Source organism: Choloepus didactylus, chromosome 9 (genome assembly GCF_015220235.1).
Source record: "Choloepus didactylus isolate mChoDid1 chromosome 9, mChoDid1.pri, whole genome shotgun sequence".
Taxonomy (NCBI): domain Eukaryota; kingdom Metazoa; phylum Chordata; class Mammalia; order Pilosa; family Megalonychidae; genus Choloepus; species Choloepus didactylus.
This window is the reverse complement of record NC_051315.1, coordinates 67,845,057-67,871,540: the sequence shown is the minus strand read 5'-3', so window position 1 is coordinate 67,871,540 and position 26,484 is coordinate 67,845,057. Positions and strand designations below refer to the sequence as shown.

The following is a 26,484-nucleotide window of genomic DNA, read 5'->3' as shown; positions in this document are numbered from 1 at the left end:
GGTGAAAACTGTAGGGAATCAGATTTTATTTCAATTATGAGGATTAACCAAAGATGCAGTGTACTCAAGCAGGAGGTAGGGAGCTCTCTTCCTATAACAAGTGTTCCTTGCGCACTATTTAGAGCAATCATCTCATCTGGTAGGACTATTTTTAAGGGAATTTAAGTATTACTTGGGTAGTAGAGCAGTTAACTTTTAGGGCCTAATTTAATCCCAATCTGTGAAAATTGAATTTGTGTGCAGTTAATGAGTTTGGAATAAATAAATCTATCTGTTGGTAATGAATCCTCAACTCTCCCCATCTAATTTTTCATTTCAAAAGAGAGAGAATTTGCTTTCTTTTTTTTTTTTTGATATGCTTTTTGGCCCACAGAAAGATATTTGGTTCAATTCTCATTTAGTAAGTCCTGCCAGGGAAGGTAAGACTGGAAATGTTATCTTAATTTATTAAAATTACTGATTCAAAAAAGGGACTTGAATTTTTCAATGGAGAGATGTTGAAGCATAAAATACTCTAATATGCTTGGTGATTTTAATCTTTCACTATTCTTAGTTTAACTCAGGATGTAAGAGGCATACTGAGGAGGTAATTAAGTGATGGTTTAATTACAGCATACCAATTTTGATGCTCTTTTTTTTGGGTGTCAACTTCACGACTTAGAGATAACTTTTTTAGATAAGCATCCTTCATGTCAAGAGCTCATAGTTTTTTTTTTGGATTTTCAAAATATAAGCAGAATAGGTGCCTAATGAAATTTTTAATCTTTAATTTTGAAATGACTATAACTCCTATCATAGTCTGTCTTGAAAGTTGTTTGTAATATTTTTGGAGTGTCATTATATTTCTGTATTTATACAGGGAAACTGTCCATGCCCAAATCCACTAACATTTATTTAAACTTATTATCCACCATAACTTTTAATTTTTTTTACTTTTAACCCTGTTTTTCTATAATCTTAAAAGATCTTTTCAAAATTACCAACAAATTTTGGTATAACTAAAAAAGTATATAAATATTTCTAATGATAAAACTTTTGGCTCTTGTCTTCAGAGTAAATGTGTACACTACATGTGTACACTGAGTAGTAATTACCATATTTTATTGAATCTAAGATGCAACTGATTGTAAGAATCACCTTTATTTTATGTTCCTCTAAGAAAGAAAAAAGGTTGTCAATTATACTATGGCACACAATCAATATCAAGATGTGTCCAATTTCAGATGTATTAAAATGTGAAAAAATGTGCATCTCAAAATCAATGAAACAGGTCATTCAGTTAAGTTCTAAGCACTCACTGCCTATCAAATTTTTCATTCTCATTTTTCACATAAATAAGGCATGATTTAGTTAAGGAAAGGAAACTTTATTTCTGCTACACATAACAACATTTTGCTCTAAGAAATTAATTTTAGCATTAATATGTGGATTCAAAAATACATGTCAGCAATCCCTGCTCCCCACAAAAAACAATGTTGTACACAGACTATCAGGTTTTATGGGGGAAAAAAAAAAGCTGTCAACTGTCCACAGGGAGTGAGTCCAGTCACATTTTCAGTCAGTCAGCTGAGGATTTATGTCATTATTTAGTCTTTGTTCTGTAGAAAGAACACAACACAAGTATGAAAATCATCACCTGAAAGGAAATAGCTGTTGTATACAGTATTCCTAACATTTCCTAATTATTCCTTTATTTCAATAAAATCGATGTTATCTGCTTATTTCATCATAGATGTCCCAAAATAAGCAAAACCAAACTTACTCAGAAGGATGATGCAAGCAGGTTTTGAATTTCTAGAGGGAAAACGCTGTGAATTAATACAAAATCAAAATGCTCTGAAATACTGAAATTTGTAATTTCCTCAAATAGAAGACAAATATATTTTACATATCAGATCCATCTCCTTAAACTCAACTACTTTCAAAATTATATTCTGGACTAGTTTTTTCTCCTGTTTCCTAGTTGTAGCTCACTTAATCCTAAGCTTTTTCTTCAAAGCCTTCATGAGCTGTGTTTGTACCCTTTTGAAATTAAAGAAATAAATAAAAAAAGCACCCCTCCCCAACAATCTTCATCTATCATAATGATATAAAATTTAGAAAAGTCTTTCATAGTATTTTACAGAATCTTAAGTAAGATAATATACTTATTTAATATACCACCAAAATAGAAGAATTTCTTTATGGAGTCCATAGTAAATAGAAGATCCATGACAAAAATAAATTAAAAAGCCATGCTGCAATTACAAGACATTCAAAACCAGCATAGCTAATTAACTAATTATATCTTACTCAACTTCAACTAATTCTGACAAAACTCTATCCTTGCCTGAACATGCCTAGCAGTTTGATAATGAGAAAATGGTAAGATCTACATTTTTATGACTAGCCTTGCTGAAGAATGTGCAGTTCCTCTAAGGCAGGCAATTGGGTGACTTGCATATCACTTTTAAGGAGAAAAACGTGGTACTAAAAAGCATAGCCGTAGAGCACCAGCTGGCTATAAGGTAGTTTTGTATCATTAAACTTTTAGTTTCTAGTCATTTGGACTTCATCATTTTGGATGAGATGACATCTCAAAGGTTTCTCTGAAGTCATTAATGCAAGAGTTTTAGCTTACATTTGCAAAGCATTTTTTATAAGGAATTTTGCTGACTCATTTTTGCTCAATAACCCTACAAAAAAACTGGGCTTCAGAAAGGTACATAAACTGGCCCAATCACAGTGAGTGGCAGAGCTAGAATCCAACATAGACCATCTGATTTTAAGTCCAATATTCTTTTTACTATGTAAATAATCATTAGGAAAGGCTCAATCATGAGAGTAATTTTAGTATTTTTCCACACTAAGAGGTCAGTATTGTCCTTTTTAAAGACAAAGATTCTTTGAACAAAAGAATCAGCAGGAATGAATATTTATCTAATTCTGAAATATTCAGACACAAACATTTTTAAATGCTATTTTGGAGTATACCTTTTCTAAACAGAATTCAGTATTTTATTCATAAACCCCCAAAACTGCTTTGTTGTAAGAAAGAATAACTAATTCTTTTTCACTGGCAATTTAATATTTCCAGGGTTAATTGTTATGTATGGAGTAAATGGCAGTGAGTTTTGTCATTAAATAACATTTAAAAACTTCTAAATTAAGATTATTTATAATGAGACCATGGGCACCTCCTATTGTCAATAGCCTTCTTTGAAGGAGGAACGAATCATTTGATTTGCTCTATCAGAAGAGGGGTCATCAGAAGTAAGGCATGAGCCAATCTATTCTGATATTTGTGACCCACAAAATTGATCAGAAAGAAAATCTATTGTGAAAAAAGAGATGCTTTCAAGCCAGTAATTTCAAACTGAATTCAAAGTGCTTGCCAATTGCTACCATTTTACCTGTTGGGAAGCTGATGTGTGTGGAGTAGGAAAACTCTCAGCTTCCCATGAAACTCAGAATTAATTCAGAAAATAAAAAACAGAAATAGCTGAACATTTCTAATGTTAAAGATTGTTTCTCTAATCCATAGGCAAATATACTGTCACAGAAATAGAAGTTTAAGTTTTAATTTTTGAAAACTAATAAAAGAAAAAGGAATTCATATGGTTGTATATATCATTATTTAGAACAGACAGTCGGTAAATTTTCAGGATTAATCTTTAAACATATATGCACAACAGACTATTTTCTGAATGTGTAGTTTTTAATGCACAAACTTGTATCAGTCCAGAAAAAATACCAACAATTAAGTTCTAAAGATCCAAAAAAGATAAATTGTTTTAATTACTTTTTAAGCATGTCATTAGTAAAAAATCCAAACATTCTTTATAAAGACTGTTATAAATTACTTCAATTCATAACCCAAGACATCAATTCTGCAAGTTAAAAATCATTAAAAATGTTTTTACTTCAAAGTTTACGTATGCACATAGTAAAAGTCCAACTTGTAATATCTAAGACATTCACAAACAAAAAGTAGCTATTTAATTTTATTTTCTAAATTGAAATCCTTTTTTATTTTACAGAAGGTCAAAAATGTTCTTCCAGTAAGTTTAATTCTTAAAACAACATATTGTAAAATTAACCCCGAGCTTGGCTTTATCAGTAAAGTTTTAAGTGAAAGTACTTTTAACTGACAATTTTCAAATCCCTAAAAAGAAAGTTCACAATTAAAGTGCCCACATATATTCCTCTTGCTATTCGATTTAGCCAGTGTGTTTTTAAAAATCCAGATTAAAAAGAACTTACCTCAAGAATCAGTAAGTTCTTTGCCGTTTGTTAGATTCTTCTCTTGGGGAATCTGCCAGCATGACTTTAAGCCTGACCCCATTCAGGATCTTTCCATGTAAAGTAGTAATGGCATCATTAGCGCTTATTCTATCTGCATACTTGGCATACCCCACATTTTTTCCTGACACAAGGTAAACTTCGATCAGGTTACCAAAACGACTGAAACAAAGTAAAAAATCAACTGAAATCGACAAATACAGCTGCTTAAGCCTAAAACTTGAGGTCCACTCTTGACTCCTTTTTCACACCACTCTCCCACATCCAGCTACCAATTCAGGTCAGTCTTACTTCTTATGCATCTTCTCATCTAGTCAATTTCTCCGGATTCTCACTCAAGCTGCCTTCCTCTTCAGCCCATCATTATCTTTTTCCCTTAGATTAATCTAGTACCTTCTTCACTAGTCTCTCTGCTACCTGGGCTTGTCCCGCTCAAAGCAATTCTCCACACTCTCTTATGAGAGGCCTTTTTAAAATGTAAATATGATCACTTACTTCCTAAAAATCCCTTCAGCAGCTTCCCATTGCCTCCAGGGTAATGACAAACTCCCTAATATAGCTTACGGGCCCTTCTTCACACTCCTTGCCCTTTTCATCTTCATATTTCCTCACATTCTCTCACATTCCATATTCTAATGGCATTCTTTCACATGTTGTTCTCTCTGGCAAGAATAACCACCCACACCTCCAGCTTTCTTCCTCAATTATTTTTATCCTTCCAATCTCTACATACCCCTTCCCTTCAGGAAGCCTTCTCAGAGTTTCCAAGATAGTGCCCCCTCCTTAACCTATATATTTCATAGCCTGTATATTCCTTATCAGAGCACCAATCTCACTACATTGTAATTCCTTATTTACTTGTCTGTCTCCCATATGAGGTAAGCGCTAAGAGGGCAAAGACTATAACCCCTTGTTTACATAATATGATGTTTTGTCTCCATAATATCTCTAGCACTTAGCACAGTGCCTGGCACAGAGGAGAAGTTCAATAAACAAAATAAATGAAGCCGTTAAATGCAAATCAAAATACTTGATGTATATCCCTGATCATTTGTGCAGCTCCTTAAACAACCTTCCCATCTATCTTTTAAATTCACTAACACTGCCGTAAAGCAAAAGGAATAAAGACCGAAAAAGAAAATGTTAGGGAAGTAGTTATGTTAAAACCATGGAAATGAACAAGTCTTCTCCTTTTTAACACTTATCATATACTCTTTTCTATAATCAAACATTGTTTACACAATGTGATTATATAATCCTTAAGGACAGGGGCCATCCTCACAACATCCAACAGAATGCTGACAAAATAGAAGATACTTAGCAAATACTTTTCAGTTGAATTACAACTACAAGGGAAAAGGTATGTGAAAAGAATTCCAGTGTAGATGTATCTTCTATTAAGAGACAAACGATTTGCACATTCTATGCAAGGAGCTTTTCAAAATAATCTTACATGTTTTACGTCTTCAAAACAAAATAACAGAAAATTTTGTTTTAGAGACACAGGCTGAGAGACTGACAAAGATGAGAAGAAAATCAGCATAAATTTGAAAGAGGTGAGGCAAATAAGGAGTTTCCAGCCTGTGAGAGAGCTTAAATTACTGGTTTAAATGTATTATACTATAAAACGTAACTTTGTGGGTTTGAAAGCTTACCAGAATATATCCTCTAATACGTCTAAAGGTAAAGGATGAGGATTAAACACGATAAAAAGTCTTTCTTTCACAGGAGTTTCAGGAGGGGCTTTTTTTTTGCATGATGGAAGTACAACGTCTGTCTGAATTTGAGGCAATTGTGACACAGAACTTCCTCCAAATTGCTGCTGAAGAGTAAGGCACAAAATGAGAAAAAGAAAAATTGCACTTCAGGGATTTCTAGCCAAGAGCTAAAGACAGATGTAGATCATGGCAACTACGCGGTCTTTCATTACAGCTCTGAAAATTTTCTTATATAGATTATAAAAGTCATGTTTATTTAGACAGTATTGACATATTATGGAAGTTAAATTCTTAGCTTCTTACCAAAAATTGCTGCTGACTTGGGTTATTCCATACCGCTGACGCAAGCTGTGCAGCTACCATCTGTGTTGCCATTTTTCTAAGAAGACTGGAGAAATCAACTGATAATTTATGGAAAACTAGAAATACTCAGTTTTCTAACCGTAGTTCATTTTGTGTGACTTCCTAACCAGAGAGATCAATTGTTTTCTATTTTTATTCTTGAAGTCACAATCATGTACATTCAAAGGTTGGCTTTTGAATGGTACTTACTCTGTTGCATTACTCCCATCATCAATGAAGGAAACACCTATCCGATTCCCAGGAGGGTACTGAAATCCATGTAACTTGTATTTTGCATAAATAGCTGATGCTACATTAAAATACTGAACCACTCCATGACCTAAAATAAAGTACAAAATGTACGAAATTAAAAAGCAGATTGGGTGTCTAAAGTTACGTTGCAAAGTATCTCAAAAATGAAACAATACAAAAATACCCTAATATCACAAGTAAGCAGTGACATCAGTTATCAAACAGAACTATACCATGGTAGGATGAGGAAGGTTCTGAAGCTCTACTTTAAACCTCAAAGAGTTTTTGATCCAAAAAGGAAGGTAAGGCATGTACACAATCCTAAGGTAGAAAGGATGCGGTTAAGTACATGGGAGTGTATGAATTGCCAGGGAACCTTCGAGAAGGAAGACAGAACATGTCCGACTTGGAGATACGATGTTTCAATGAGACCACATTTAAATCAGACCCTGAAAAATGAGTAAGAGTTGAAAGTCTGGGCATTCAGATAGAAAGAACTGTCCTTAGTTAATAATCTGTATTTTCCCAAGGGATTTGTCCTTCTAGTCACACTGAAATTCTATACCATTGTGGGATCTATTAGTGGTACTGGAGAGCAGCAGGAGACTTGAAGTATTATCATTTGAAGAGTTTCAATAAGTTTTCATATGATGACAACAGAGATAAACTCATTACACTGGACTGTTCATTGCACTCCAACTGTTGCAGAGATTTGGAAGTTAAGATAAACAAAATCTCCCCTCCCCCATCATTGGCCCAAATCAGCAAATACAAAAATATGGACACAAACAACAAAAAAAAACAGCATGTGTTCATCACCGTGTGTTTATATAACAAATTGGCTATTTGGGGAGCAACTGTAACATAAAGTAGTGTTTAAAAATTGAAAAGCAAAGTTTGCTCTGGTCCTTATTTAAATTTTAGAAGGTTTCGGAGTAAATAGAATTATATGAAAAATTAGTAAGCCTGAAAGTTGAATGGTAGAAAACAGTGATTTATAAAGACCAAAGAGAAAAAAGGAAAAAAAAAAAAAAAGAGCATATCACAAGTTGAGAGAAGATAACAGAACCAAGTCTCTCCAAACAACTCCCTCTGAAATTGCATGGAACCCCAATGCTTTTTTTTTTTCCTATTCAATGTTTGCTATTGTTTTTAATATTCATTTTCTTGAGATATATTCACATACCAGGCAGTCATACAAAACAAATCGTACTTTCGATTGTTCACAGTACCATTACATAGTTGCACATTCATCACCAAAATCAATCCCTGCCACCTTCATTACCACACACACAAAAATAACAAGACTAATAATTAAAGTGAAAAAGAGCAATTAAAGTAAAAAAGAACACTGGGTGCCTTTGTCTGTTTGTTTGTTTCCTTCCCCCATTTTTCTATTCATCCATCCATAAACTAACTAGACAAAGGGGAGTGGGGTCCTTATGGCTTTCCCAACCCCATTGTCACCCCTCATAAGCTACATTTTTATACAATTGTCTTCAAGATTCATGGGTTCTGGGTTGAAGTTTGATAGTTTCAGGTATCTACCACCAGCTACCCCAATTCATTAGAACCTAAAAAGGGTTGTCTAAGTTGTGCGTAAGAGTGCCCACCAGAGTGACCTCTCGGCTCCTTTTGGAATCTTTCTGCCACTGAAGCTTATTTCATTTCCTTTCATTTCCCCCTTTTGGTCAAGAAGATGTTCTCCATCCCACAATGCTGGGTCTGCATTCCTCCCTGGGAGTCATATTCCACGTGGCCAGGAGATTCACTCCCCTGGGTGTCTGATCCCATGTAGGGGGGAGGGCAGTGATTTCACCTTTCAAGTTGGCTTAGCTAGAGAGAGAGGGCCACATCTGAGCAACAAAGAGGCATTCGGGAGGAGGCTCTTAGGCACAATTATAGGGAGGCCTAGCCTCTCTTTTGCAGCATCAGTCTTCCCAAGGGCAAGTCCTGTGGTAGAGTGCTCAGCCCATCAAACCACCAGTCCCCTATGTCTGTGAGCACATTAGCAACCATTGAGGTGGGGCAGGCCAATACCCCTGCATTCTCTACCAGCTCCTCAAGGGGGCTCTGCATATTTTTTCCTTGCCTTTTTTTTTTTTTTATAAACTTTTTTTAAAATCAACTGTATAAAAAATAAAAAAAATTTAAAAAATTAAAAAAATATAGTAAAAGAACATTTCAAACAGACCATAACAAGGGAGTAAGAAAAAGACAACTAACCTAAGATAACTACTTTACTTCCAACATGTTTCCACTCTACCCCAAGAAAGTAACCTAATATAGCAACATTTCTGTGAACTTGTTCCTACTATACCCATCAGAAATTAACAGACCATAGTCATTCCTGGGCATTCCCTGAACGTTAAATTTACCCACGATAGCTTATCTGTTCTTACTGGATTATCGTTCCCCCTTCCTTAATTGCTCTCTATCGCTAGTTCCCCTACATTCTACATTATAAACCATTTGTTTTACATTTTTCAAAGTTCACATTAGTGGTAGCATATAATATTTCTCTTTTTTGTGCCTGGCTTATTTTGCTCAGCATTATGTCTTCAAGGTTCATCCATGTTGTCATATGTTTCATGACATCGTTCCTTCTTACTGCTGTGTAGTATTCCAAAAGAAAAAAAGTTTTTTTTTTAAATTTAGTTTTATTGAGATATACTTACATACTACACAACCATCGACGGTACACAATCAACTATTCACAGCACCATCACACAGTTGTGCATTCAACACCACAGCCAACCACTGAACACTTCTATCACTCCAAAAAGAATGAAAATACGAATAAAAGATAAAAGTAAAAAAGAACACTTAAATCATTCCATCCCCCCAACCCACCCTATCCTCCACCTAGTCCTTGTCCCCATTTTTCTACTCATCCATCCACAGTCTGTGTAAAGGGAATGTGAGACACAAGGTTTTCACAATCACACCACCACACCATGTAAGCTATATAGTAAATACAACTGTTCTCAAGAATCAAGGTCACTGGGTTGCAGCTCAACAGTCCCAGGTTTTTCCCTCCAGCCACTCCAACACATCGAAACTCAAAGAGGGATATCTATATAGCACACAAGAATGCCCTCCAGAGTGACCTCTCTTGAGATCTCTCAGCCACTTAAACACTACCTTGTTTCATTTTGCTTCCCCCTCTTGGTCAAGAAGATTCTCCCAATCCCACGATGCTGGGTCCAGGCCCATCCCCAGGAGTCATGCCCCATGCTGCCAGGGAGATTCACGCCGCTGGGAGTTGTGTCCCATGTAGGGGGGAGAGTAGTGAGTTCACCCGCTGAGTAACCCCATTGCCTTTTTTTTTTTGTAATATATTTATATATATTTTTTTATTGAGATTGTTCAGATATCATACAACTATCCAAAGAATCAATTGCCCACAGCACCACCATACAGCTGTGCATCCATCAACACAATTATTTTTTTTTCAATTTTGAGAACATTTTCACTACTCCAGAAAAGAAATAAAGACAAAAAAAAAGGAAACTCAGATCCTCCCTTACCCCTAATCACACCCTGCCTCCATTATTGATTCATAGTTTTGGTATAGTACATTTGTTACTGTTGATGAAAGAATGTTAAAATACTACTAACTGTAGTATATAGTTTGCAATAGGTATATATTTTTTTCCCTATATGCCTCTCTATTATTAACTTCTAGTTACAGTGTCATACATTTGTTCTAGTTCGTGAGACAGATTTCTAAAATTTGTATAGTTAATCACGGACATTGTCCACCACAAGATTCACTGTTTCATACATTCCCATCTTTTAACCTCCAACTTTCCTTCTGGTGACATGCGTGACTCTGAGTTTACCCTTTCCACCACCTTCACACACCTTTTAGCACTGTTAGTTATTCTCATTACATGCTACCATCACCCCTGTCCATTTCCAAATATTTAAGTTCACCTAGTTAAACATTCTGCTCATAATAAGCAACCGCTCTCCATTCTTTAGCCTCATTCTATATCCTGGTAACTTATATTTCATGTCTATGAATTTACATATTATAATTAGTTCATATCAGTGAGACCCTGCAATATTTGCTTTTATGTGTCTGTCTTATTTCACTTAATATAGTGCCCTCAAGGTTTCTTCATCAACCCATTTCTTTTAAGATGGTTTTGTTCAAACACTATACATTCCGTCCTAAGTAAACAATTGCTGGTTCCCCATATAGTCATGTATTTATGTATTGAGCACCATTGCCACTCTCGATATAAGGACATTTCTTCCACAAAGATGGAGGAAGAGTCAAAGAAGGCAGAGAGGCAAAAGAAAAAGGTAAGAGAAAGAGATAAAAACAAACAAAAAAACTTGATAGCTAGAAGGTGACAAAAGGAAAGATAGCATTAACCTAAAGTAGAATAGTCAGACAACATCACCAATGCCTGGAGTCCCATACCCTTCCTCTATTCCACCCCCCCAATATGCATTTAGCTTTGGTATATTGCTTTTGTTATATTAAAGGAAGCATAATACAATGTTTCTGTTAATTCTAGCCTCTAGTTTGCATTGATTGTATTTCCCCCCCAGTCTCACCCTATTTTTAACACCTTGCAATGTTGACATTCATTTGTTGTACCTCATGTAAAAACATATTTGTACCTTTTATTACAATCATTGAGCACCCTAGGTTTCCGTGAGTTACACAGTCCCAGTCTTTATAGTTCATCTTTTGTTCTGGTGTCCCACATGATTCCAGCCTTCCTCTTTCAACCATATTCACAGTCATCTTTGTTCAGTGTACTTACATTGCTGTGCTACTATCTCCCAAAATTGTTTTCCAAACCTCTCACTCCTGTCTTTTCCTTTCTGTTTGCAGTGCTTCCTTTAGTGTTTCCTGTAGAGCAGGTATCTTGTTCACAAACTCTGTCATTGTCTGTTTGTCAGAGAATATTTTAAGCTTTCCCTCATATCTGAAGGATAGTTTTGCCGGATATAGGATTCTTGGTTGGTGGTTTTTCTCTTTCAGTATCTTAAATATATCACCCCACTTCCTTCTTGCCTCCACGATTTCTATTGAGAAATCCACACATAGTCTTATCAAGCTTCCTCTGTATGTGATAGATCGCTTCTCTCTTGCTGCCTTCAGGAGTCTCTCTTTATCTTTGATGTTAGATAATCTGATTGTTAAGTGTCTTGGCGTAGGCCTATCAGATCTATTCTGTTTGGGGTACACTGTGCTTCTTGGATCTGTAATTTTATGTCTTTCATAAAAGATGGGAAATTTTCATTGATTATTTCCTCTATTATTGCTTCTGCCCCTTTTCCCTTCTCTTCTTATTCTGGGACACCAATGACATGTAAATTCTTGCTTTTCGTTTTGTCTTTAAGTTCCCGGAGATGTTGCTCATATTTTTCCATTCTTTTCTCTATCTGTTCTTTTGTGTGTAGGCTTTCAGTTTCCTTGTTCTCCAGTGCCTGAATGTTTTCTTCTGCCTCTTGAGGTCTGCTGTTGTATGCTGTTGTATGGTTCCATTGTGTCTTTCATCTCTTGTGCTGTGCCTTTCATTTCCATAGATTCTGCCAGTTGGTTTTTTGAACTTTCAATTTCTACCTTATGTACGTCCTGTGTTTTCTTTATATGGTTCAGCTCTTTCGCCGTATCATCCGTAAACTTTTTGAATTGACTTATTATTAGTTGTTTAAATTCCTGCATCACAGTTGAAGTGCAAGTTTGTTCCCCTGACTGGGCCATAACCTCATTTTCCTTGGTATAGGTTGCAGTTTTCTGTTGTCTAGGTATGGTTTCCTTGGTTACCCCAATCAGGCCTCCCCAGACAAGAATGGGCTCAGGTCCCAGAAGGAAGAAATATTCAGTATCCGGTTTCCCTGAGGGGGTGCCTTAGAAAATTGGTACACCCTCTGATGCCTCCAGTCACTGTGCTTTTCTGACCAGCAGGTGGCACCCGTTAGCCTATAATTCTTGACTGGTGTAAGGAGGTGTGGCTCTTTTTCCCCCAAGTTCTGAATGAAAGGCAGGTAGTCAAGCTGGGTCCCACCCCTATCCTCTTAGAGTAGACCCCTTACGTGGAGGTCATTAGCATTTCAGTGGTCTCTCTCTGCCTGTGCTATACCCTTGTCTGGGTCACAGAACTGGGAACTGAAAATGGCTGAGGCTTTCTCCACTGAGCTGAAAAAGGAAGAGAGAGTCCCCTTCAGAGCTAGTCCGAGGCGACCCTCGGGCTCTCCAAGGTCAGTCATCACCCAAAGCCTCTGTCTGCTTGTTGGGGATTTGTACTTCATAGTGAGCAGTTCACACTCGTTTATTAAAACCCCAGTTGGAGCTCAGCTGAACTATATTTGCTTGCTGGGAGAAAGCTTCTCTCTGGCACAAGGCTTTGTAGCTCAGGCTGTGGGGGAAGGGTCTCCCGATTTGGAGCCGCAGTTTTTACTTACAGATTTTATGCTGTGATCTCAGGCATTCCTCCCAATTCAGGTTGGTGTATGATGAGTGGACAGTCACGTTTGTCCCCCCGCAGTTATTCTGGATTATTTACTAGTTGTTTCTGTTTTTTTTTAGTTGTTCCAGGGGGACTTCTTAGCTTCCACTCCTCTCCATGCCACCATCTTAGATCCTCCCTCCCATCCCATTGCTTTTAATACACCTTCTGTTTGTCATGCACTGTTATCTTTGTACTGTTTCTATTGCCAGTCAGCTTTATTCTGGAGCCAGTTTGGCAAGTAAGAGAGCAAAAAGCAAAAAGGAGCTCCTAAAGTGGCAACAAGTAGCTGCAGATTCAACTAATATTTGCAAAATGATTACTATGTATCAGGGGTAATTGTGTTAGGCCTTTCACACATTTGTGTTAATTTTCACAACCCAGAAAGTTGATTTTCTTGACAAGTTAAGATAATATTAGATGATGGATTTAATCATTTAACTAGTTAACAGTTCAAATGGCTGATATTAGAGTCTTGCTTTTATTGAGAGTGGGAAGAAGTAGAGAGAGAAGTAGGGCATCTAGATGCTTGAAATGAAGGGAACGAGTTTCATTTAGTGGTATAAAGTTTAGGAAAGAAAGGCTTAAGGATGAGGAGAAAGTTTTAACTTTCCCTTGCATTAATCAAAAGAGTATAGGCAATCAGAAACTATATTCTGAGATATTTTTCTTCTACAACTGGAAATAGAGAAAGCTCTATTTTGTGGGAGTTAAGCGAATTTTGGATAAAGGAGATATATTTCCAGAGATTTCTTTATTGAGGTATTACTGTGTTTGAAAATCCATAATGGAGAAAAAGGAAACAAAATTCCTGTCACAGTTTATCTGACATAAAAATTAACATTGGTGAAAAGCCATTTTAACAAAACACTTTAATTTAAAAATTATAAATCATTTTACCATAATTTGAATAAGGATCTCGTTGAACTTCACAATATTCCAGTCCCGGTACTATATCAAAAATGCTGAACAGCTGCTCTTCAGTAAAAGGAACTCTTGACACAACCGACAAGCGTTTGGAGATAGGTTCCTGGCCCCTGTTGTCATTCTTTTCAAAATTTGAAAATTCAGATTGTTGTTCTACAATAAGGAAAAAAAAAAGTAAATCTTTACATTTCTTTTCATTCAGGAATTCATTTAACATTTTGGATACTAGGAAGTAAAATTAACTTTTTATTAAGTCTGTTGCATTGAACAAAGACACCATATTTTGTAGTATGCTCTTGGTCATCAGCACAACCAGGAGGGATCAATGACAAGAAAAAAGACAACTCTCCCCACTCCCTCACCTTCAACATATATATATATATCTATAGTAAAAATACATAGTCTAATTCCATAGGAATAAGTTTAGTATAAAAAACTGCAAAATACAGCAAGTAATAGCTGACAGTAAGTTTATGCCAAATATTTTTGGCCCACAGGCCTTACTTTCATCATTTATTTTCCCTTTCTTCTGTTTTTCTAGCTTTTACTTTCACCAGTCCTCTTCTTTCTCTAGCTCTAATTTTAAAGTAGCAGTAGCATAGAGACAAAGTTCTAGAATCTATTCTGAGATAGGAGGTTTATATATGTCTTTCGTACTTTCTGGACAGCTGCACAGAAACAGAAGCGCACCTAAAAAGTGGCAGTGACGTGGTTTAATATCACATATACTATTTATATTATTAAAGTGAAGGTAATCCACTTACCAAATGGAAACATATTTACTCTAGGTTCATGTCCCAAAGCCTCCTGCCTCATATTACTATAATAATCTTGTTCAGAGGATTCGGTTGTTTTATTTTTAGGTTCAGCCAAGATAGCTCTAAAACCTGAAAAAAAAGAATCCATGAATTTCAAGCTTTACAGTAAATTTAACACACCTGAAAATATATTCAATTGCTAGTGCCTGACTTAGCTTTACAAAGATGATTGCATAAAGCAAAATTTACAAAACGGCCAATTCCACCAGACCTAGTTCTCTGTCTTCTGAAAGATGGCAAGGAGTAAATGAGAAACAATAAGAATCCTAAAATATGGGTCAATGTATACATAAAAGATCAGCAATTCTATGCTATCCCTTCCAACTTCCTCCTACTATAGATAATGCCACCATTCATTCTTCCAGGCTTTTCAACATCAATATAGGGCTTCTACATATTCAACTTGTTGTCAAGATTCTTTCTTTGCAATACACTTAGAATTAAAATTAGAATTCCACTCTAATTTTCCTGTCTGTTTTAAATTTGCCTTCTTTTCAATGAATTACTACAGCCCTTTAATTGGTCTCCTTGCCTCTGGATCAAGGATTCCTACCTAAGGGTCCAAGGATGAGCTTTGAAGGGTAGAGAGATTCCATTAACCCTCTGAAACTTTAAACAAAATGATTATGCATATATGTGCACATGGGCATTTTTCAAGGGAGAAGATTCATAGCTTTCATATTATGCAGTGGCTCTGAAAATGTATAAAACCAATCAGTATGGATTCTTTCTCTGGAAATCCACCTTTGACACTGTAGTCAGATCAACTCTTCTAAAAGCTTTAATTATTTTCCTCCTTTTTAACAATCTACAATGAATTCCTATTATAGACTAAGATTGAACTCTTTATAACTTTCCATATATAGTTCTAGTGTACCTCGTTAACTCCGTTTCATAATTTCTTAACAGGACTATTGTTTTTACTCAGACTGCTGCCTTCATGGTATTAAGCATAAGACATGTTTCTTCATGGCTCTGTGCCTTTGGTAACACTGCTGTCAACTTTTGTCTTGCCCACTCTATATCCAGACTTAAGCCGTAACTCCTCCCAGATGGTTTCCCAGGCTCATTCAACTCACTTGTTTTTCACTATTGATAGGCTATACCACATACCTTGAAACATTTTTTTTCATTTGGCAAATTTTTGTGAGTCTATATAAATGGCAACATCTTTGATAAAAACCTCAATAAATTTTTATTGAGGGCCTATTGCTATGCTAGTTACTTGGGGGGGGAGGGCAGAAAGACAAATAAGATAAACTCTGCTTTCATAGAGTCTTTTTTTCCCCTTAATCTTTAATCATTTTAAACTATTTTTTTGTCTGTTAGGTTTTGGCTACCCAATAAAACTACAAATTCCTTAAAGACCAGGGCTGTCATATATTCCATTTGTATCTATCTACTTAGTGTATTAATGGGTATACCATAGGTAGTCAATTAATGCTGGCTTAATGAAGTTAAGTTAGAAGGATCTATCAAAGAATTCTGCTGATTAACAATAATTCTTGCCAGTATTTGGAGATTTTTATAATACTCTAAAAACCTACTAATTCAATTCTTCTATATCTCATTTCTAAAGGCCAATATAACCAAAGGCATGACAAGAAAGAATAGTCTCCTTGGCTTCTTTAAAATTCTTATTTTTCATAATGAACACAAGTAATAGCGGAAGAACCAATTAATGTCACTCTAGCTTGAACTTAAACCCAATCTATGTTTAATACCTATGTTAGCAAGCCTTATAAATCCTATCCTTAACCTGTAAGTTTATTAGCATACTTAATTCTATTTAGGGTTTAGGCCAATTATGGATAATATACTGCAGAAAACTTGTGCTTGTTTACTAAAGAGTAAATATAAGAAAAACTGAAAGGGTGAGTCAACTTTTAAAATAACATTTGGCAATTCTAAAATACTTGGGGAAAAATATACCTATACAAATAATAAGTATGGCAACAGCACTTTCATTTACTATCAAAGGTAATCCAGTTGCTCACATTTCTCTTCAAGACAGTGCCTCAGTAAATGCTTACCACATTACAGCTCCAAAATAATTTTCATCCTAAGGTTATATATATTTAAATTCCCACTGTTAAGCTTACATTAGCAGATATGGTTATTACTAAAAACCAATATTAGATTCAGTTATTTAGAATAATAAAAAATTTTTTTAAAGGTCTTTAACAATGTTAATCAAACATATCCTTACTTCGATCACAGTTTTCTATTGCTTGGGCTGCTTGTGATGGTTTTAAGTATCGTACATAGCCCAAACCTTTACTTTCTCCAGTGACTTTATTCTTAATAATGCTGCAATATTCGATATCTCCATATACCTATAAGATTTAAAAGAAATGACTTTAGAAGAGTCAAAATTAATAATTGAGCAGATTCTTTCAGAAATAACTTAAAATTTGTTTTATGCCTCTTGCTAGCAAAGAAATCAGAATTTACAGCCATTTTTATTGGCATCAAAATGTTAGCAACTAATGAAGACTAGAAAAATAACCATAATAATGATATAACCAAAATAATGATAATTTTTATTTACTGAACACACACACACACACACACACACACACACACACACACACACACACACACACACATATATATATGACATATATATTATGGTTACAACAATCCTTAACTTGCTTAAGATGATGGAGGTAGAGTAAGAATTTATACATGGTCTGGATAGCTCCAGAGATTGCTCAGCAGTGGTTAAAAGTTGAAGCTCTGGATCAGACTTTCTAGATTCAAATTCTGGCTCTGCCACTTATTAATTGGGCAGTTTATTTATCCTCTCTGTGCCTGTCTTCTTATTAGTTACATGGGGCTAAGAGCAGTACCTACCTCAAAGGGCTGTTGTAAGGGTTAAATGAGGTAATGTACTCTAAGTGCTTATATAGGGCCTTGGACATAGTAAACACTCAATAGACATTAGCCATAATTATTTGTCTGCCTCCTAACAGGAGCACAACTGATTGTGGATTCTTTTCAAGGATAGCTGCCAAAGGATATCTCTAAAACACATTGATTCACACAGGAAGTTAGTAATTCATGTGAAAAAAACAGTGTAAATGTTTACTTCTACTATTGGAAGAAATATGGAATATAAATTCTTGGTAGTTATTTATTTTATAAAATCATCATGTAATCAATTAGCAAGCTAATTACTGTACATTTGGATTAAAACGTCTCATCTGGTTCATTCAGAAAATAATAAAATTTATAAATATGGAAGGTAAAAACTTTTTTCTTACTATTAGAGGAAGTATGGAATACCTATTTTGGTATTTGTTATTTTTCATTAAATTCTTAATTGGGGGAGAAGGGAAGAAGTTTGAAAATTGCTATTTATTTTTGTTTTCTTTCTTGCTTATTGCCCACCTGATTCATACTACTAGAAAGATCAGTAGAAAAAGATAAAAAATTACAACTCAAAAGAATTTTAAAATTGCTTTTTAATAATTTTTGTGAAAATATATCAACACATATAAAAATAAATGGCTAAAAAGAGATTTAAATTATCTTCAAATTTCTTTTACTATGTTCTTGCTATAGGTTCAGAGTGGTCATTAGGTTTATTTCTTTAAATGCATTTCCTTTAGAGGCGTAATTTTAGGATAAAAGTTCTTTAAGAATAAGCCTTTCTGTGAATGAGTACATTGTCAACATATCATAGGACCACAATAAATACTATATAATACAATGCACACACTCATGCTTGCCTGACTCACCTCTAAATGGTGGGCAATAGAAGGGGATGATTCAGAGGGAGCTTTGAAATTTTAAAGACCAAGAGCAGGTTCTGGATTCGAAAAACCTAGGCTCCACCACCTACTAGGCATGTGACCTTACTTGAGCTTTACATTTCATCTTTCTGAATATGTATTTTCATTACAAAGTTTCTGGGGAAATACACCATCGCTGAAATCAGAAAATCCAGTAATTTATTCTAGGCTTAATATCTAAAGACTAGTTTGAAATTGATGACCATAAAACAGCTATATAATTCCCCATTACCAATATAACAATATAACTCAAGCAATACGTACTTCAGATTTTAATAACCGTACAACCTACTTAGGATTATGAGTTATCACAGATGCCAGCTGATTAGAAAACGTTAAGTACCTTAAACTTTTCCCGTAGATCTTCTTCTGTGTAGGACTTTGGTATCATAACAAAGATTCTTGTAAGTTCTTCATCTTCAACATCTCGATGACTTCCAGATGATCTGGACTGAGCAATGAAAACCTAAGAAAGAGAAACCCAAAAATAATGTTAAAAAAATTCAGTCAATTGTTTTCCTATTCCTTATCTATACTTATTTCATGAGTATGTGTTCATGATTCCTGTGAGGTTAAAATGCTTTTTTTTTTCCAAAAGCAATCTTCACAGCAATGACTTTTTATATGAGAAATTACTAATTTCTACATTATGTTGTTTTTTCTAAATGTATTTCTACTTTTGCATTTTTGTTTAGCAAGAACAATTGTCAGTAAGTGTTAAAATATAAGCTTTATTAAGTCAATAGCTCTTAATCTGAGAGCTATTGAGAAAATCAACAACTATACAAAGCAATTTTCTCATTTTTTTAAAACATCAGATAATATGAACTAGATTTTCATATTGAGATCCTAATATTAACTCATCTGTATAATCAAAACCTATGAACATATTCCCTAACTCTGTACTCTAGAGATGGCACCCTGATTTTGATTGCTGCATAAGGCTTTTACTATAAATTTTATGTTTCTGCTATCTGACTAGCTGAGGTTTGTAAACCACCTTTTGCATAGAGGTAAGTGAATAGCTGAACTTACCTTTCTGCCCATGACACCTGAACTCTCTTATTTCCCCTCAGGAGAAAATGAGGAAGTTAAAGTTTTCGTACCTAGTTTTAATTTCTACTCTATTTGCTGCTGCCATTTCTTGGCTCTGATACTAGTTTGTTGCCTTCCCATCTGGCCTTCCACTGGCCCCAACACCAGCCCCCCCACTTTTGTTTTAATCTTTTAGAACTCTCACTTTCAAGCTATTTATAACTAATTCTTGTCATTGAGAGCCTACTAATAGAAATGACTTCTGTTTTCTTATTTCCACTCCTGCTTCTGCCCCTCAGTTCCTTCCACACCCTCCCTATGAAGAGCTTCTATTCAGATTGGTCAGGTTCCAGGTCAGGGTCTGTGTCTGCTAGCTTGTCTGGTAGGTATCCAGACCAGCCTTCTTGCCCTCCTCACTCTGCATAAGTGAAAGGAAAAGCACACCTGGCCAGTTTCCCTGTGCTCTCTCTATTCCCATATTGTAGCATGTGTTTTGTGGTCCAGTTTACTTTGGTGCTAAGCTCAGGTGCAAATCTTCTCCATTTATTTTTATTTTATTAATCCAGTGAGGTACACAAAGGGCACAAATCTTAACTCTACAGTTTGAGGTATTTTTACATAAGTATATATCAATGTAATTACTGTCCAGATTGAGCATGCTCATCACCCTAGAAAGTTACCTTGTGCCCCTTCCTAGTTATTCCTACCCTTAATTTCAGGTAATTCTTCTGAATTCTAGCAATAAGGAGCAAATTCTTATTCGCTACCTCTCCTTTTTTTTCACACGAGGTGCAATCGGTTGCTGTTAATCATTCTTTCTTCACTTTGGTGTTAAAACCCAAACATTTGTTGGGGGTGAGGGTGGAGAGAAGCAGAGATAAAATAGAGACTCAGTAGTTTGGGAATGTCAACTCTGTATACGCAAAGGGCACTGGGAATCTGCGAGCAAAAAGGGAAAGTGAGGCTCTTACTTTTGGAGGAGCTTTTAAACATTCAACTGCAAATGCGGCTATGGCTAATATTAGCAGGAAAAAGGATTTATCTTTGGGTCCAAGGCTGGCAGACCTCATAATGTAGGTTCAAGAACATGCCAGGACCTGGTTTTAGCCAGATATAGAGATTCTTTTCTGGGGTCTGCAAGACTCCCGCGGAACCTCAGACTTGCAAGGGCAGCTGCCCTCTTGTGGGCTGAGAGCTACATGAAGGCAAAACTCTTACTAAGGCAAAGAAAGGTTCACCTCAAAACAGACCAGTGTATATCTTCAGTATATATGCTTTTAGGCACTGTGAGTAGCAGAAGCAATGAAATTTTTCTTGGGCTGCAGAGCATTGGTGTGAGATTTTTTTGGCATTGGATTGTTAAGGCTGACAACTTTTTAAGACTGGCCACTTAAAATTCTGTTCTTTTCTATCTTAAATGGCATATGGGTAAAAAAGGAAACCTGGGGATTTGTGAGGCTTGTTCACTCTTTCTGGGCAATGAGAATCTACAAATGTCACTGTCATTTAGGAGACCCTACAAGGGAAAATCTGGGGAGCACATAAGAGCCAGAAAACATACTTTGCTCAAATAACAGCAAAATCCTACTCATGGTAAAGGGGGAGCAGGAGTTACTTAAGAAGCATGCTGAAACTAAAAAAAACAAACTCAGTCAAGTATGATTAAAAGAAAGAGAGGAATAACAGAAGGCTGTGCAACACACATTCCACTACTGAGGTAAAAGCAGTGGAAAAAACTGATTCTGCTGGCACTGAAGTGCTTTGTGGCCACTTTTAGGAACAGTACTGGTGTAGAATCATCTACATTCTGCACAGGGTGTAGAATCATCACTACTAGCAGCTTTGGTTCAGCAATCCCCAGATCAATGGTTCTCAAAGCGTAGTCTCTGAATCAGCAGATTGGCATCATCTATGACCCTGTTAGAAATGCAAATTCATGGGCCCCATGAGACCCATTCAATAAGAATCTCTCAGGGTGGGGCTAGGAAAATTGTGCTTTAGCAAGTTCTCCAGTTGATTGTTACACCCGGTAAAATTTGAGAACCACTGTCTAGATGATTTTCCAGCTGGAACAAATATTAATACAAGAGAGAAAAACCGAGCCTAAAGGAAAGTATTTATACTTAAGCCTAGGTGGGGAAAGGAGGAACGGATGTCATATAATATTCTTTAAAAGTCTCACTAACAATATATCAATTTTTTTTTGTCTTTTCAAAGAACCAACTTCTAGTTTTGCTGGTTTTCTGTATTGCTTGCTTTTTTGTTTTTAATTTCTGCTATTTTTATTGTTTCCTTCCTTCTACATATATTGGGCTTAATATGATCTTTTTCTAGCTTCTTAAGGTGAAAACTTAGATCATTTATATTAAACTTTCTTCTTTTTCAGTATTAGCATTTATAATATAAGCATTTCCTTCCTTAGCCCTGCTTTAGCTGCACTTCACAAATTCTGACATGTCATTTTCTTTTTGATTTAACCCAAAATATTTCCTAATTTACTGTGTGATTTCTTCTTTGGCCCAACGACTATTTACAAGGGTGTTGCCTAATTTCCAAATATTTGGGTTTTTTTTTTCCCTAGTTCTGTTGTGGTCAAGAAAACAGTCTGTTTTATTTCAATCCTATAAAATTGAGACTTGATTTATGATCCAGCATATGGTTTATCTTGGTGAATGCTCCACTATACTTAAAAAGAATGTGTACTTTGCAGTTGTTGGGTATAGTGTTCTATAAATACTAATTATATATTAATAGTCTTATCCAAATGTTACATCATTACTGATTCTGTCTACTCATTCTGTAAAATACTAAGAAAGGAGTATAAAAGTTTCTAACTATGATTGTGAATTTATCTTTCTCCTTTCAAGTCTATCACTAATCTTCACGGTTTTGAATCTCTATTATTGGTTGCATAAATATTTGGGATTGTTATGTCTTCTTGATTAACTGACAGTTTTATTCTTACCAAATGCCCCTCTATCTCTGCTAATACTCCTGTTTTGAAGTCCACATTGCCTGATACCACACCAGCTTTTTCTATCCTATTACTTTCAGTCACTCTATAACTTTATATTAAAGTGTGTCTCTTGTAAACAGCATTTAGTTGGGTCTTGTTTTATTTTTTTTTTAAACCCAGTCTGACAATCTCTGACTTTTAATTGGAATGTTTAGTCCCTTTACGTTTAATTTAATTAATCAATATAGTTGGATTTAAGTCTAGATGGGCATTTTTCTAATTGTTCTAATGTTAACCTTAAAAAGAAGTAACATAATTGTATTTTGGATCATTTCAGTGAGGAGGAAAATGTACAAGACCAGAGGTAAGACTCTATTTTTCTACTACTGGCAATTTAGTTTTATTGAAACATCATCTGTCACATTAGGTTATTACTTGGAATTTAATTTGCTTTTGTAGTATTGATTTATTTAATTTGTAAATATGTTTGTTTTATAATTATTCCAGAGGAATGTCAAAATCTCTAGGATTGTAGATTTATCTACAGGAGTTTAATTATAAAAATAACTTAAAGAAATGTAATAAAATTATTTAAATCAACATATAGGGATCCTTGGGGTTTATTTCTTTACTTATCACATATTGTATATCATATATTATATACCATATTTTTCAAGAGTAAGAGGCAGCAACCAAAGCAGCATGGAGCTTAAAAAGCCATGGGATTTTAGAAATATTGAAAAAAAAGAGGACTCTGGAGTTGTGTGAAAAGGAGGACATGACTTTGCTTGGAAAACAACCTGTCATAAAGATACAAGACCCTGCTTACAAAAAAGAGAGGAGCCATATCCCTAGATAGAGTCCACTTCCAGTTATTCCTTCAGTAAATCTACACTGTATGCCAAGCAGTACATGAGGTACTAGTAATAGAGTACTGAATAACAAAGAAATGGCCCACTACAAAATTAGTCTAGTAGATGTACCTGTAAATAATGGTCAATAGGGAAATATAAATAAGCAAGCTGTAAGTATATGGGAAGATACTAGGTGGAAAAAGAAGCCTCAGGTAAGATTTGAGATTGGAGGTGCTATCATATACAAATTTCTGTATTTTATTAGACTGGAATTTTTAAAATCTCTGATAAAGGAGACAGTATCTATGTGGAACAATGCATAATAATTAACCACTTAATGGACGATTTCTCCTGAGATTTTACATTTACATACTATGGACTGTAGGTAAGAAGCATTGTTGCAAAACCCAAAACAAGATTTTTCTCTTCTCTTTTCTAGGTTTCCTCCCTTTCTTCCAGATAACATACCTAGTTATAGCATGACTTTAACGTGGACAATCGTATCTGGCCGTGGGTCTGGTGATATGATATTCTCACTTATTTTGTAGATCCTTTGGAACTTTGTGAAAGCAAAACACATGAGAAAAATTGAAGTTGACAATTGAATTGATTAATTTTAATTAACTTAACTGGAGATTAAAAAAAAAAAAAAAACAATTGGATCCAGTGAACAACAGCCCAAAAGCTGCAGTGCTGAAGAATGAACCTAAACTGTCTAGTAGCCACTGGAGTGAAACAACTCTGGCTAAAACTGAGTGGACAAAAAATGTGAAAGAGAGAACTGCAAACTTTAATTCCTTTGGGAATGAGCATTTTAATTTTTCCCTGGCTAAAAGGTGGGGGGTGGGGGAAGTTACATTTTAGTGTTGGGATTTTAATTTCTCTTGTGGGAATTTACTCAAGGGAAAGGTCCAGAGGTTTCAAACTGGGGTATTTTTTGAGTTGCCTACATGTTACATTCTAAGTGTGAAAACCTCTCTGCTAAGCAATGATGGTCATAATGAGAGAGAAAAATTATGGAGCAAGTACAGGAGTCAGCAAACTGCAGCTCTCTTTTTTTTGTATAGCCCATGAACTCAGAATTGTTTTTACATTTCTGAGTTAAATTAAAAAACAAAGAAAGAAATGCGGCAGAGATTACATATATTTACTATTTGGTCCTTTACAAAAAAGTTTGCCAACCCTTGATCTAGTATATACTGTGGCCTTAGAAAGAATTTTGTTGGTGCCTTGTTTCGACCCATTTCAGAGGATTGAGGGAGGAGGAGAGGGAATGTTCACTGTCTACTGTGTTGTTGGTATATCCCATGATCTACCTCTTTTGTAGATGGAGGTAAAGGGAAGACCTCCAAAGACGGAAATATCTATGGGTCCTACATTTATATAAGTCCATATTAACACTTGTTTCAATTTTCTGTTATTTAATGGGAAAAAAAATTGAAAATAGTTGGGGGGAAAGAAAATTTTTGTGGAAAGCTCCAACAACAGAAATACAGATATAGCAACTATTTTCACAGGACAGCTGATGGGTACAGCTTAAGCGATTGCCAGAATCTCAAGATTGGGTTCTGAATAGATTCACAACAAGTAAGGAATGACACTTGGCTACCAACAAAGTAAGTGAGGGCTTATTGTGCTAGGCATTGTGCTAAATGCATAGATTATTTGAAATCACCCTCAAAATCACTCTTACTGTAAGGAAACTTACTAGAATTACCACCAGGATGAAGTGAGAGTATACAAAGATGCGTTTAATAATACAAAACCCACACTACCATCACAATGATTTGGCTTTTCTTAAGTCAGTTTACCTTCAAAGAAAAATGGCAGTAACAGAGAGGGTCAAGAACCTTCACAAACACCTTCACAAATAGGGCTTATTTAAAACGATTTTTTAATGTAACAGTATGTACAGAAAATGTTACACAAGATGTAACAGTAGCAGTTTGAATCCCCTGTACCAATATTATATGTATGCATACTTTTGCTTGGTACTGGGAAAATGCCCAACACCAGAAGGCCGCTTTTTATTGCACTTTTATCAAAAGTTAAGCACCATTACCTATCTTGGGAAGGCAGTTATCCATTTTTGCATGTGGCAAACCTTGACGTCCGAGGGAGGAGGGTCTGCAGCGGAATAGAGTTCCGGATGGGTGATGGGCAGGAGAGCCGGGAGGCCCAGCCTCTGCAGCTCTGCTGCCCAGTCCCAGGCGGCCTATAATATGCGGATGTTCTCTCCTTATTCCCCTCTCCACCTTGCTGAGGCGCAAGTTGGCACTTGAGAGACCCTCTCCCCAACGCCATCCCCGCCCGCCCCCCCGGAAAGCCAGGTGCTGTCTCGTCTACTCCTGGGGGAGACATCCTCTCCTCCTCCCATATCCCTCTTGGCAGAGCATCGGGTGAAGCGGGATAGGAAGAGACCCTCTCCCCGACCGCAGCTCCGCTGCTGCCTGATCCGTCCCGGGTACGAACGTACTTTCCGCAACTCGCCACCAAGCACAAACTCTGGGAAGGGGAGGCCCGAGAGACCCACCCCCAACAGCGCTCCGCGGATACTCCTACCCTGTCACCCGCACCTTGATGGGCTTCGTATCGTTGGGGCTGAGGCACTGGCCGTGCATCTCCTCCATGGCCCTGCAGGCCTGCGAGCTGCGGGCGAACTTGACGAAAGCGATGCCCTTGGACTCCTTGGTGTGCTTGTCCCGCACAACCCAGATGTCCTGTATCTCGCCGAAGGGCGAGAAGCGCTCCCTCAGCACCGACTCGGGCGTGTACCTGCTGATCACCAGAAAAATACGACTGTTGGGGGGCTCGTCCAGGCTGTCTACGCCCGGGCGGAAGCCTCCGCCGCTCGCACAACTGCCGGAGTCGTCCATGGCGCTCCAGCCTGGCGCAGGAGCCAGGCCCTGTCCCCCCTCGGACGCTGTCGTTCCCGCCGTGCCCGCCACCGCCGCGGTCGCCTCCCTAGCCGTTGCGGGTCCGGCACCCGCTTCCGGAAGACGCAAGAGTCCAGCGCCGGGAAGCTGTC

The 26,484-nt window shown here is 36.4% G+C and overlaps 1 protein-coding gene across 3 annotated transcripts; it reads right to left on the bottom strand.

Moving 5' to 3' along the window:
• Window positions 1-306: 306 nt before the first annotated feature.
• RBM45 (RNA binding motif protein 45) lies at window positions 307-26,484 on the bottom strand. Of its 3 annotated transcripts, none has more exons than XR_005218904.1 (10): window positions 26,033-26,484; window positions 18,955-19,077; window positions 17,024-17,150; window positions 14,761-14,883; window positions 13,970-14,149; window positions 6,552-6,681; window positions 6,303-6,387; window positions 5,937-6,103; window positions 4,243-4,331; window positions 307-1,598 (listed from the first exon to the last, which is right to left on the bottom strand). XR_005218904.1 is itself a non-coding variant. In XM_037850191.1 (10 exons), the coding sequence occupies exons 1-9, from the start codon at window positions 26,330-26,332 to the stop codon at window positions 4,251-4,253; spliced, it is 1,425 nt and encodes a 474-aa protein (XP_037706119.1). In that variant the 5' UTR covers window positions 26,333-26,482; the 3' UTR covers window positions 307-1,598; window positions 4,243-4,250. The 3 variants fall into 3 exon arrangements, 2 of the variants coding, with proteins under 2 accessions (XP_037706119.1, XP_037706117.1); XM_037850191.1 differs by having other exon boundaries at window positions 4,243-4,443; window positions 5,937-6,100; window positions 26,033-26,482; XM_037850189.1 differs by having other exon boundaries at window positions 4,243-4,443; window positions 26,033-26,481.

Excerpts from the sequence above, each read along its gene's own strand:
- RBM45 (XM_037850189.1), bottom strand. The coding sequence starts at position 26,332 with ATGGACGACTCCGGCAGTTGTGCGAGCGGCGGAGGCTTCCGCCCGGGC. Across the intron at positions 14,884-17,023 it reads AATAGAAAACTGTGATCGAA|GTTTTAGAGCTATCTTGGCT; the intron begins GTAAGGATATGT and ends CTTTTTTTTCAG. Across the intron at positions 6,682-13,969 it reads AGATCCTTATTCAAATTATG|GTCATGGAGTGGTTCAGTAT; the intron begins GTAAAATGATTT and ends ACTTTATTTTAG.